This window comes from Zea mays, chromosome 1 (genome assembly GCF_902167145.1).
Source record: "Zea mays cultivar B73 chromosome 1, Zm-B73-REFERENCE-NAM-5.0, whole genome shotgun sequence".
Classification (NCBI taxonomy): domain Eukaryota; kingdom Viridiplantae; phylum Streptophyta; class Magnoliopsida; order Poales; family Poaceae; genus Zea; species Zea mays.
Genome location: NC_050096.1, coordinates 183035682 through 183047521, shown reverse-complemented (window position 1 = coordinate 183047521; position 11840 = coordinate 183035682). Strand labels below are relative to the sequence as shown.

The following is an 11840-nucleotide window of genomic DNA, read 5'->3' as shown; positions in this document are numbered from 1 at the left end:
GTCCTCTAGAGTCCACTCTAAATATAGGATACTCCTTCATTCATATTCTCTCTCTAAATATAGACGACCAGATATGGTGTCACGAAGATAACGTAGAACACGAAGAAGATGAATGTAATGAAGCTCTATGGCGCCACTAGGCATGCCATAACACGAACGGGGTCTGCCTGTTAGGGTATTCCTACCGCTGTTCGGCTGCCAGCACCAGGCCGCCCTCCATTATGACTTAATTGCAGTACTGTTTGCCACCGTAGACGGGCTCATCCTCGATCACCTTAGAGCATCTCCAACAAGAAGTCCTATATTTGAGTCCTAAAAATTATAACGGAACTTGATTTTAAGTAAGTAGGGCCAGCTACAATAGTTGAGTCCTATATTCGAAATAAATCATGTTATTTAGGAGATAAAAGAGTAGGGATAGTGTAAAAACGAGGATAAGGCTCCACCATATGAAGTCCCATATTTAGGACCTGAGAGGCCGAGTCTTGTAATTATTTAATTTTTTTGTAAAATAGCATCACTATTAAAGAAATATTTTTGTTAAAGTACTATATTTCAAAATACAACTCTGTTTAGAACTTCTATTGGAGATGCTCTGACAGCATCTCCATGCAAATAGACGGCGGCGTCCTTCCATCAGCTGTGCGTGCGCTCTGTCATGAACAACAGACAACCAACCTTGTAGAACTCATAGACATCAACAACGACGTACTAGACCTGTGGGGGCCAAAAGAACGTCTTTTCCACCTGCCGAGTGTCACATGCTTGGGCTTGTCGATGAGCACGTCCATCACCTCGCGCGTGAGGGTCTTGAGCCCTGTCGTCCCGAGCTCTAGTCGAGAGAGCATCTCCACCGTGATTTGCCTGAAGTCAACAACATTGGCCACTAGAATGTTGCAATCATGGCGCGGGCGTTCGACGTAGCCACACTAATCGGATGGTCGTCTTGAAATAATACTTATTATAATATGAGGTCCTAATGCTAGCATATATATACATAGCTTAAGCCTAGAGTCCAACACAAGTACAGTCCTATCTGTATATATTTAATGATAATATTTGACTCTAATGATAACATTAGACTCACAACATTTTCTGCTAGTTTTTTATCATAATGCTAATAGAGACGAAAATTACCTTGTAGTTAGATAACACATTATACTTTCAAAGATAAAAGTATACTAACGCGACATGTTGATCATGATGTGACTAAAGCGATTCTCTCCTTTGTGTTCCTCCAACATCTCAAAGACACATCTGAACATGCTCATACAAGAACTATTCATATATATTATATCAACTATTTATAATGTTCATTGTTATACCTATATCATATATCATGCTAACTGCATGCAGGCAGTCATGTATGTAACAGTTAGAATGCAACTCGTTCTCTTTCTTCATGCATATTTCTATGCCAAAATCAATTTCTTATTTTTTATGGAGACTATTTTTTCATAAAAATTCATAGGTGTTATTCTTCACTATTGGCTAAAATGACCGTTCATGTCCATTCCTAACAAAAAATATAGAATGTATACCTATCAATCTTTGGTGAAAGGTTTCTATTACTTACCCCATACATCTTCCTTGACAGAAATCAGTGTCATGTATTTTTTGTGGAGTATATTACATGAAAATTTCATAGGTGTTAGCCTTCGGTATTCCTGAAAATGACCTTTATGCCCGTTTTTGTCCGAAAATGATCTTTGGTGAAAGGCTCCTATTACTCATCCCATACATATTTCAATACTAGAAGTTAATTTCTTGGATATTTGTAGATACCATTTTTTATGAAAAATCTTTAGGTGTTAACCTTCGGTATTGATGAAAACGACTGCCATGCTCGTTTTCAGCAAAACAATATCGGTCGTATGCCCATAGATCTTTGGTGAGAGGTTCCTATTACTCACCACATACATATTTACTTGATAGAAATTAGTTTCTTCGTTTTACGGTGGAGACCATTTTTCATGTAAAATCAGCCTCTGGTATTGACGAAAACGACCTTTCATGACCGTTTTCAGCAAAATACCGACCGCATACCCATGGATCTTTGGTGAGAGACTCCAACTACTTATCTCATATATCTTTTATTACTAGAAATCATTTTCTTAGATTTTTTTGGAGTCTATTTTTCATGAAAATTCTATAGGTGTTAGCCTTTGATATTGCCGAAAATGACCATTCATGCTATTTTTAGCTAAAAACACAGGTTGTATGCCCATGGATCTTTGGTGAGAGGCTCCTATTACTTAGCACATACATCTTTCCTTACCAACAATTCATTTCTTTGATTTTTATGTAGACCATCTTCATGAAAATTCGTTGGTGTTAGCCACCGACATCGCCAAAAATGGTCGTTGATGCCAGTTTTTTAGCAAAAAATACCAGTTGTATGACCAAATATCCTTGGTGAGAGGCTCCTATTACTTACCTCATGCATATTTCCATGCCAAAAAATAGTTTCATGGATTTTTTGTGTAGACCCTACATGAGAAATCCATAGGTGTTTGTCTACGTTACTACCGAAAACTACAGTTCATGACCATTTTCGGCCAAAAAAGACGGGACGTATACCCATGGATCTTTGGTGAGAAACTCTTATTACTAACCTCATACATCTTTTTATAGATCGTTTTGTCAAAATTGAATACCCTTGAATTAAGGTGGCTCACCCTACACCGGGCATGTTTGCGTACTTAAGCTGCTTGTTTTAATTTATCGTATTTTAAATTCATTTTTATTTCTTTAAAATGATCTCGAACAATTACTTGGCCTTTACTATGATTATGTCTTAATGAGGTCTACAGCATTATAGTTCAAAGTCTTTTTATTTGAGATTATCTACATTCTTAAATATTCATTTTAAGTTCTATTATTGTGAAGAGACCAAAAAAATTATAGTTATTTTTTTATCTGGGATTATTTAGGATCCTAAATGTTCAATAAAAGATGGCATGATTGAAAAATCAGAAGACATGTGAGCCTTCATGCCACATCAACCAAAACCATGTACCATCTAAACCAGTCTAGACTATTTTAGGTGGTGGTGGGGGGATTTCATCCAATTTTTAGAGTTAATAGGGGCGAATTGATTGGTATTCAAGTTCAAGAGTGTTTTTTTAATTTAATGACAAATTCAGCTGGGCAACTCGTACTTGTCACGACTTGTTTACAAGTGACATCCAAATACCAATCATATATGCCAAAATCCATTGAACCGCCGTATTAGTTTGTTTCCAGGTTGCTATTAATTGATATATGCTTCACATGAGCTTTATTTGATATGATGCTGCCATAAAGGCACGAAGATATGAAATAAATAATCACAAAGAAAAAAAGTAAATAAATGTGTCGATATTATGCAGTTATCATCTCGGTCCACTCAATAAGACGATATAAAAGGCTACGAGAGCAAGGAAATGAGGCACCGTCTTTTGTGTCATTTTTGTTTTGTTTTGTACATCCAAAAAAAACTTGCCAATTGGTATAAAGTGAGTAACGCAATAGCGGGGATTAAATTTACGTTGCAACATTGGATTAGGAGGCAACAGGAATTATCTTTCTGTTTTGTGGTTACTCGCCGTCCAGTAATAGATTTTAGGTTCATTGACATTCACTGCTATAGCTAAAACACACACGTAGATGCATCCATGAGCCTCGAAAACCATATTGAGATGATCTCTTCCCCCTAACAATTTATTCCTTTGCGACCGAAGAAAGCTAGACTTGATTAATTAGAAGAAGATGCATCCTGAGGCTATTTTATATACTCTTTACTTGCATAATCTTTGTTTCTCCGTTGCATGTTAATCGTGGTACAAGTGACCAGATTCAGATATTTGTGTCCATCCAATATTTCCAAACACATGTGGGCATACTTGTAGTATGCGCAACCATGAATGCAGCAGTTAAAATATGAATCGTTCTCTTTTGATTGTTTTGATTTGACTAACACATGCATGGCTGGTAGAGTGGTGCTTGCAATTGTAACTAGGGGTGGTAATTTATGGTGATCCAAATGTTTTTTCACAAAATGAAAAAATAATAAGACACTAAATAATTTTTAGTTTAAAAATGAATAGAAATATAGCTCGATCCTAATCCAATCTGATCATTAAGTCTTATAATGTAAAATTTAGAACCCATTGTCACCCTAACTACAACACACCCAAACAACATAACATGTATTTTTCGTGTACATACATAGCTACTTATTTTTGTCTGGTGGTAACTAAGAATAACTTCAATTTCCTTACGAGTTCATTTCATATAAGCATTTCAAATTCGTATCAATAAGATCGAGCAATGTAGCGTATACAGCTGATGAACTTATGAGGTGTTTGGCCTATGGATTGAAGTGGTTCACCATCACCTCATTCTGAGCTTTTTTTGTTTGGTTTATAGAATAAAATAAATTGATCCATCACTATCTCATTTCAAAAAAGCTATATTAATATTAGTACGAAAAATGAGGTTATTTTACTAAATCTAGGAAATGGATGCATTATTATCCCATCTAGAAATCCCCTCTACACCTAACCTACCGTCGTCGACCAAGAATCACAACTTCTCTAATCACTCCATCCATACGTCGCTCGTGTCTATATGAGATATATATTATCTCGTATTTACCATACTCAGTTTTAAAAATGAGTATTCAGAACTCTACATAAATTTAATATAAAAGGTTTTCAACTCTAAAGAATTATAGATATAATGTTTACTATAACTTTAATTTTAATCCTTTCTCAGGTTATTCAAAATTTTGAGTTTCAAATATGAGAAAGCCAAACATAATTTAACTTGGATAAATGATTTCAATTTAAAAAACTATCAACCATGGATCTCTTTGGGTGCTAGACACTGGCCTAAACGTGCAAACATACACAGTGCTAAATGAACCAGTACCACCACCAACTAAGACAATACGATACGAACTCCAATAATACCGGACTTGACACATCGTCCCACCATATAAATGATGAGAGGCATCTCGTTTCTTCTGGCAGTGATTCTGCATTTAAGGTAATGTTTGGTTCCGGAGTCAGTTTGAATAGAGCGGTTCTGTCTGAGAGATTTTGGGGAGCAAAAATAATTCCAAATTTAAGCATATTTTTTAGAGTCGCTCCGTTCTAAATAGAATCAATCCAAACAACAACAAAATAAAAGCATAACAGTTCCATCTCACCATATTTTGGAACAAAACTCTACCTTGAAAAGTGTGATTGACTGATGAAGAAGTTGTTTTTTTCAAAACGATTGGTGTTTTCAAACACCTCTAAAAATTAACTTCCGTTCTAGAGACACTTGGTGTTCCTACCATTATCGATTGCCTCTAAAAACCGTCAATTCTAGAAAAGTTAAAGATGTAAAATTGACATGCAATTTGTTTTTGCCTAAAGCAAAGCTAAAGTAGTATCTCATGTTGTCTTCAACAAGTGACTCTATATGTTCATCTACTAGCTATAAATATAGAAATGATTATCTCCTCTATAGACTTCAAAGATGTCCTCTAGAGTCCACTCTAAATATAGGATACTCCTTCATTCATATTCTCTATCTAAATATGGACGACCAGAGATGGTGTCACGAAGATAACGTAGAACACGAAGAAGAAAAATGTAATGAAGCTCTATGGCACCACCAGGCACGCCATAACACGAACAGGGTCCGCCCGCCAGGGTATTCCTGCCGTTGTTCGGCTGCCAGCACCAGGTCGCCCTCTATTATGAATTAATTGCAGTACTGCTTGCCACCGTAGATGGGCTCATCCTTGATCACCTTAGAGCATCTCCAACAAGAAGTCCTATATTTGAGTCCTAAAAATTAAAACGTAATTTGATTTTAAGTAAGTAGGGTCAGCTACAATAGTTGAGTCCTATATTCGAAATAAATCATGTTATTTAAGAGATAAAAGAGTAGAAATAGTGTAAAAAACGAGGATAAGGCTCCACCATATGAAGTCCTATATTTAGGACCTGAGAGGCCAATTCTCGTAATTATTTATTTTTTTGTAAAATAGCATCACTATTAAAGAAATATTATTGTTAAAGTACTAAAATTCAAAATACAACTCCATTTAGAACTTATATTGGAGATGCTCTAACAGCAACTTAATGCAAATAGACGGCGGCGACCTTCCATCGGTTGTGCGTGCGCTCCGTCGTGAACAACAGAAAACCAACCTTGTAGAACCCATAGACATCAACAACGACGACGTACTAGACCTGTGGGGGCCAAAAGAACGTTTTGTCCACCTGCTGAGCGTCACATGCTTGGGCTTGTCGATGAGCAAGCCCATCACCTCGCGCGTGAGGGTCTTGAGCCCTGTCGTCCCGAGCTCTAGTCGAGAGAGCATCTCCATCGTGATTTGCCTGAAGTCAACAACATTGGCCACTAGAATGTTGCAGTCATGGCGCGAACGTTTGACGTAGCCGCACCAATCGGATGGTCTTCTTGAAATAATACTTATTATAATATGATGTCCTAATACTAGCATATATATATATATATACATAGCTTAAGCCTAGAGTCCAACGCAAGTACAGTCCTATCTATATATATTTAATGATAACATTTGACTCTAATGATAACATTAGACTCACGACATTTTTTGCTAGTTTTTTATCATAATGCCAATAGAGACGAAGATCACCTTATAGTTAGATAACACATTATACTTTCAAATATAAAAAATATACTAACACGACATGTTGATCATAATGTGACTAAAGCGATTTTCTCCTTTGTGTTCCTCCAACATCTCAAAGACACATCTGAACATGCTCATACAAGAACTATTCATGTATATTATATCAACTATTTATAATGTTCATTGTTATACATATATCATATATATATTATATCAACTATTTATAATGTTCATTGTTATACATATATCATATATCATGCTAACTGCATGTAGGCAGTCATGTATGTAATAGTTAGAATGCAACTCGTTCTCTTTCTTCATGCATATTTCTATGCCAAAATCAGTTTCTTGTTTTTTATGGACACTATTTTTTCATAAAAATTCATAGGTGTTATTCTTCATTATTGGCTAAAATGACCGTTCATGTCCATTTCTTGCAAAAAATATAGAATGTATACCTATCAATCTTTGGTGAAAGGTTTCTATTACTTACCCCATACATCTTCCTTGACAGAAATCAGTGTCATATATTTTTTGTGGAGTATATTACATGAAAATTTCATAGGTGTTAGCCTTCGGTATTCCTGAAAATGACCTTTATGCCCATTTTTGTCCGAAGATACTGGCTATATGCCCATTGATCTTTGGTGAAAGGCTCCTATTACTCATCCCATACATATTTCAATACTAGAAGTTAATTTCTTGGATATTTGTAGATACCATTTTTTATGAAAAATCTTTAGGTGTTAACCTTCGGTATTGATGAAAACGACTGCCATGCTCGTTTTCAGCAAAAAAATATCGGTCGTATGCCCATAGATCTTTGGTGAGAGGTTCCTATTACTCACCACATACATATTTACTTGATAGAAATTAGTTTCTTCGTTTTACGGTGGAGACCATTTTTCATGTAAAATCCATAGTTGTTAGCCTTTGGTATTGACGAAAACGACCTTTCATGGCCATTTTTGACAAAATACCGACCGCATACCCATGGATCTTTGGTGAGAGACTCCAATTACTTATCTCATATATCTTTTATTACTAGAAATCATTTTCTTAGATTTTTGGAGTATATTTTTCATGAAAATTCTATAGGTGTTAGCCTTTGATATTGCCGAAAATGACCATTCATGCTATTTTCAGCTAAAAATACAGGTTGTATGCCCATGGATCTTTGGTGAGAGGCTCCTATTACTTAGCACATACATCTTTCCTTGCCAACAATTCATTTCTTTGATTTTTATGTAGACCATCTTCATGAAAATCCGTTGGTGTTAGCCACCGACATCGCCAAAAATGGTTGTTGATGCCAGTTTTTTAGCAAAAAATACCAGCTATATGACCAAATATCCTTGGTGAGAGGCTCCTATTACTTACCTCATGCATATTTCCATGCCAAAAAATAGTTTCATGGATTTTTTGTGTAGACCTTTCATGAGAAATCCATAGGTGTTTGTCTTCGTTACTACCGAAAACTACAGTTCATGACCATTTTCGGCCAAAAAGACAGGATGTATACCCATGGATCTTTGGTGAGAAACTCTTATCACTAACCTCATACATCTTTTTATAGACACCGTTTTGTCAAAATTGAATACCCTTGAATTAAGGTGGCTCACCCTACACCGGGCATGTTTTCGTACTTAAGCAGCTTGTTTTAATTTATCGTATTTTAAATTCATTTTTATTTCTTTAAATGATCTTGAACAATTACATGGCATTTTCTATGATTATGTCTTAATGAGGTCTATAGCTTTATAGTTCAAAGTCTTTTTATTTGAGATTATCTACATTCTTAAATATTCATTTTAAGATCTATTATTGTGAAGATACCTAAAATTGTATAGTTATTTTTTAATCTGGGATTATTTACGATCCTAAATGTTCAATAAAAGATGGCATGATTGAAAAATCAGAAGACATGTGAATCTGCATGCCACATTAACCAAAACCGCATACCATCTAAACCAGTCTAGACTATTTTAAGTGTGTGTGGTGGGGGGATTTCATCCAATTTTTAGAGTTAATAGGGGGGAATTGATTGTTATTCAAGTTCAAGAGTGTTTTTTATAATTTAATGACAAATTCAGCTGGGCAACAAAATACCAATCATATATGCCAAAATCCATTGAACCACGGTATTAGTTTGTTTCCAGGTTGCTATTAATTGATATGTTTCACATGAGCTTTATTTGGTATGCTGCTGCCATAAAGGCACGAAGGTATGAAATAAATATCACAAATGAAAAAGGAAATAAATGTGTCGATATTATGCAGTTATCATCTCGGTCCACTCAATAAGACGATATAAAAGGCTACGAGAGCAAGGAAATGAGGCACCGTCTTTTGCGTCTTTTTTGTGTGTTGAACATCCAAAAAAACTTGCCAATTGGTATAAAGTGAGTCACGCAATAGCGGGAATTAAATTTACGTTGCAACATTGGATTAGGAGGCAACAGGAATTGTCTTTTTGTTTTGTGGCTACTCGCCGTCCAGTAATAGATTTTAGGTTCATAGGCATTCACTGCTATAGCTAAGACACACACACGTAGATGCATGCATGAGCCTCGAAAACCATATTGAGATGATCTCTTCCCCTAACAATTTATTCCTTTGCCACCAAAGAAAACTAGACTTGATTATTTAGCAGAAGATGTATCCTGATGCTATTTTATATACTGTTTACTTGCATAATCTTTATTTCTTCATAGCATGTTAATCGTGGTACAAGTGACCAGATTATGATGTTTGTGTCCATCCAATATTTTGAAACACATGTGGGCATACTTGTAGCACGCGCAACCATGCATGCAGCAGTTAAAATGTGAATCATTCTCTGTTTTGATTGTTTTGGTTTGACACACACATGCATGGCTGGTAGAGTGGTGCTTGTAATTGTAACTAGGGGTGGTAATGTATCGTGATCCAAATGTTTTTTTCACAAAATGATAAAATGATAGGACACTAAATAATTTTTAGTTCAAAAATAAATAGAAATATGGATCGATCGTAATCTGATCCAATCCTTAAATCTTATAATGTAAAATTTAGAGCCCATTGTCACACTAACTGCAACACGCCTAAACAACATAGCATACATTTTTCGTGTACGTACATAGCTACTTATTTGTGTCTGGTGGTAACTAGAGAATAACTTCAATTTCTTTACAAGTTCATTTCATATAAGCATTTCAAATTCATATCAACAAGATCGAGCAGTGTAGCATATATTGCTGATGAACTTATGAGGTGTTTGGTCTATGGATTGAAGTGGTTCACCATCACCTCATTCTGAGCTTTTTTTTGTTTGGTTTATAGAATAAAGTAAATTAATCGACTACTATCTCATTTCAAAAAAACTATATTAGTATTAGTACCAAGAATGAGGTTATTCTACTAAATCTAGGAAATGGATGCATTATTATCCCATCTAGAAATCTCCTCCACACCCGACCTGCCGTCGTCGACCAAGACTTAACTTCTCTAATCACTTCATCCATACGTCACTCGTGTCTATATGAATGTTGGTCACTTGTTCTCAAATGTTGTGAGTCAAGAACAAGGCAACACAATTGTTAATTATAACAGACCTTCGACTTCCGAAGTATTATCTCCTCATGGGTATAATACTCATCAGACGAAGGTCGAGAATGACATACCTTCATCATTCATTTATTATATGGATAAGAATGCAAAAGGATGTAGACAATAATTGTATCTCGTTGATTTATCTATATTTGCATCCCACAAAACATGTATGAATATTAACAGAATCCACATTACATTGATACCTTCGGCTTGCTTGAAGGTGAAGATGCGGGAGAGTGATTACAATCCAACGTGAATAGTATGGGGTTACTGTTCACCTATTTATAGGCACGGGACGCAGCCCGGGTGAAATTACATCCATACCCTTGAACGATTATTTATAGGCAACTAAAGCTAATATGGTCTATTTAGTCTTTTAGTTCTTTGCTTGGTCTGAGCCGAAGCTATTGAGCTTCGGCATTCTGCAATGTTGTTTATACACAAGGCCTTCATCTTGAGAAACTGAGCCGAGGTTGATGATAGCTTCGGTGAGCTTTTGTATTATCTTGCCGAAGGTGTCTTTGTCTTGAGGATGAGAAGACCCCCAAAACGAGATATATATTATCTCATATTTATTTTACTCAATTTTAAAATGTATTCAGAAATCTACATGAATTTAATGTAAAAGGTTTTCAACTCTAAAGAATTATAGATATATTTTTTACTATAACTTTAATTTTAATCCTTTCTCAGGTTATTTGAAAGTTTTGAGTTTTAAATACGAGAAAGTCAAACATAATTTAAGTTGGATAAATGATTTCAATTTAAAAACTATCAACCATGGATGTTTTTGGTGCTAGACATTGGCCTAAGCGCGTGAACATACACAATGCTAAATGAACCAGTACCACCACCGCCAACTAAGACGATACGATACGAACTCCAATAATACCGAACTTGACATTATAGGTGTACATTTGGGCCAGGCGTGATGGGCTAGTCCGAAGCACGAAAAAAGCACGGCCCAAGAACGGCATGGTACGACCCAAAATATTTTAGTGATGGGTCGATACGGTCTGATATATCGGCCCGGGTTTGGGCCGAGGTCGTGGCCCATGGCCGGGCACGAGCACGACTCGTTAAGGAAGACATGAAATGGTCCATATAGAGGCACGAAAAGGCCCATATATTCATTAAAACCACACTTCATTCCACACTTTAATGTACTTGATAAAGAACACAAAGCTAGAGATGATGCTAGTTAGATGTTTCTTGTAGCTTTGAATTAAAGTATGTGATGTAATTTTACTTTTGTTATGAAAATTGGATAATGAATTGAACTTACGAACTCTGTATAGAGATGAATATACGCCTTTTCCTTTTAACAAAATGGTTTTTAACGAGGTAGTCATTGCATAGCTCTGGTAACTGAATACAAGTATTAAGTTTCTTTTGGTCAAATTTATTTCTCTTATCTTTTATTTGTTTTCTTAAATCTGTTTTGAATTTTGGGCTCTGATGTTAATTTTAGGCCCTGATGTAAATTTTGGTCCAAAAATTGAATTTTGGGCCAAAAATTGAATTTCAGGTTTTTTTATAATTTTGGGTTGCCTGAAATAAGACCGGCACATTTAAGCAATTACGTGTCAGA

At 35.6% G+C, this 11840-nt stretch overlaps 1 protein-coding gene and 1 pseudogene across 2 annotated transcripts; both read right to left on the bottom strand.

Annotated features, from left to right (window-relative positions):
- Nucleotides 1–526: 526 nt before the first annotated feature.
- On the bottom strand, nucleotides 527–1273 carry LOC100276471 (uncharacterized; annotated as a pseudogene). Its single transcript, NR_157019.1, has one exon. The product of NR_157019.1 is annotated as an uncharacterized protein (transcript).
- A 4689-nt stretch (nucleotides 1274–5962) lies between these two features.
- On the bottom strand, nucleotides 5963–6622 carry LOC100277762 (uncharacterized). Its single transcript, NM_001151248.1, is given in 1 exon segment — nucleotides 5963–6622. A coding segment is annotated over 1 exon segment (438 nt). The 5' UTR covers nucleotides 6524–6622; the 3' UTR covers nucleotides 5963–6085.
- Nucleotides 6623–11840: the final 5218 nt, after the last annotated feature.